This window comes from Mizuhopecten yessoensis, unplaced genomic scaffold (genome assembly GCF_002113885.1).
Source record: "Mizuhopecten yessoensis strain PY_sf001 unplaced genomic scaffold, ASM211388v2 scaffold716137, whole genome shotgun sequence".
In the NCBI taxonomy this organism is placed as follows: Eukaryota; Metazoa; Mollusca; class Bivalvia; order Pectinida; family Pectinidae; genus Mizuhopecten; species Mizuhopecten yessoensis.
This window is the reverse complement of record NW_018479966.1, coordinates 176,619-178,602: the sequence shown is the minus strand read 5'-3', so window position 1 is coordinate 178,602 and position 1,984 is coordinate 176,619. Positions and strand designations below refer to the sequence as shown.

Genomic DNA, 1,984 nt, shown 5'->3' with positions numbered 1-1,984 from the left:
CGGGGATCAAGGCGAGCCAGTTCTGGGGGAAGGTAGTGTTTATACATGTTATAGAGCTCAACGAACTGAGTACTTACCTTACAGAACAGTCGGGGATCAAGGCGAGCCAGTTCTGGGGGAAGGTAGCGTTTATACATGTTGTACAGCTCAACGAACTGAGTACGGGATGGAAAGCCCTGCTGCATCAGATCTAACACCGAGTTCATACCTGTAACACATCATAAAACTCCTGTGTGAAAAAAGAATACCCGGGAAAAAGACTGCTTGGTCTCTTAATACCTTTGTAGCAAAAAGTCATTTTGAAATTATTGTCAATTTTTTTGTAGCTGTAAATTAAAATAGGCAGTTAAATAAGATTTCATTCGCAAACTTTTTTGGGGGATTACATTTCATTTTCATGACAGTAGTTAAAGAATAAAACATGCACTAGCTGTTACTGTGCATATTGTGTTGGAATCAAAACAACTTTAATGACTTGTAACACCCGTTACCTGAACACTCAAGCTGGCTGAGAATCTGGGCACCCTCAAACATGTGATCCACCATTTTCAAATTAGGCTTGATACATCGGATAAAGTTGGTGCCCTGTTCAACAAAACCGGCAAATGACTCAAATTAATATAAAGTTTTCCCTTGTGCTACAAACTGTAGATTTAACCTTTTTTAATTATTAGGCAATACATGTTTTTCATATTTCACAATACCATGATCTTGATTAAAGAGAGATTTTTCATTCAAGGGCTCATTAATTTTTAACAATTTTACTAATTTCAAAATTACCTATAAACACTGCTACAGAATGTCATCTTACAAACACTAAGACAGAATGTGAATTACAAGTGTAACAGAGTAAGCTGGAGACTTTACCGTAGCTTTGAGTTTCTCCATGAGGACAACAAGCTGGGAGCGGAACTTGCTGCCGACGCTGATGAAATTGAGCTTGCCTGACGAGACTTTGACACCCTCAAACATCTTTTTGAGGAGATCATTCTTACTGTCCTGTATGAGGAACTGGAGTGACGCATGCAGCGAATCATTGTTCTTCTCTATAAATTGTACCTACATCAACATACAAATGATTCAGATCAGTTATGATGGTATTACTAAGTGGTTTATGAGAAGCAGCATTACCAGTCCTGGACTGAAGGAATATTATTCTTGGTAAATAAAAAAAAACCTCACAATTCTTGCCAGACTAAGCTACCAGAGAAAAGGTATTTTCCCTACCGTGTGGTAGCAGACAGCACCAGCAAAATGGCGGATAAGGAATCCCTCCTCGTCTCTCACGTCACGATGCATTTTCAGTTTAGATTTGCGTGGCAGCTGTAACAGGAGAGAGATATAAAGTGATAAACTAGTGCTTTCAATCATGTGCTACACAGTATACTCCTACAAAACATATTTTCCACTTTCTCCAAAACATCTCCCGACACCAGGTTCTACATACTTTGATCTGGGATTACAAAACTTACACTGAGCCTGAAATGCTTCTTGTTGCGGTTGTGGACCTCCATTGTGAAGTGGTCTGGCTTGGGCAAGGGAAGTTTACTTTCCTCATCAAGTAAGTCAAATATCCCAGACACCTTCATCTCAATCAGCTCTGTAATGTACAAATTATTGTGTCAAATATGTTAACAGGATCAGCCTCTAACACTCACCAATACAATCCTTGTTATCTAGTACCTGTACAGGACCAGCCTCTAACACTCACCAATACAATCCTTGTTATCTAGTACCTGTACAGGACCAGCCTCTAACACTCACCAATACAATCCTTGTTATCTAGTACCTGTACAGGACCAGCCTCTAACACTCACCAATACAATCCTTGTTATCTAGTACCTGTACAGGACCAGCCTCTAACACTCACCAATACAATCCTTGTTATCTAGTACCTGTACAGGATCAGCCTCTAACACTCACCAATACAATCCTTGTTATCTAGTACCTGTACAGGATCAGCCTCTAACACTCACCAATACAA

The 1,984-nt window shown here is 39.7% G+C and overlaps 1 protein-coding gene across 1 annotated transcript in view; it reads right to left on the bottom strand.

Annotated features, from left to right (window-relative positions):
• Positions 1-1,984, bottom strand: part of LOC110441810 (unconventional myosin-VI-like) — a 62,485-nt gene that overhangs the window by 21,974 nt on the left and 38,527 nt on the right. Inside the window, 5 exon segments of the mRNA XM_021485067.1 lie at positions 4-208; positions 492-585; positions 868-1,059; positions 1,228-1,323; positions 1,473-1,600. Of these exon segments, the coding sequence (XP_021340742.1) occupies positions 4-208; positions 492-585; positions 868-1,059; positions 1,228-1,323; positions 1,473-1,600 (715 nt within the window).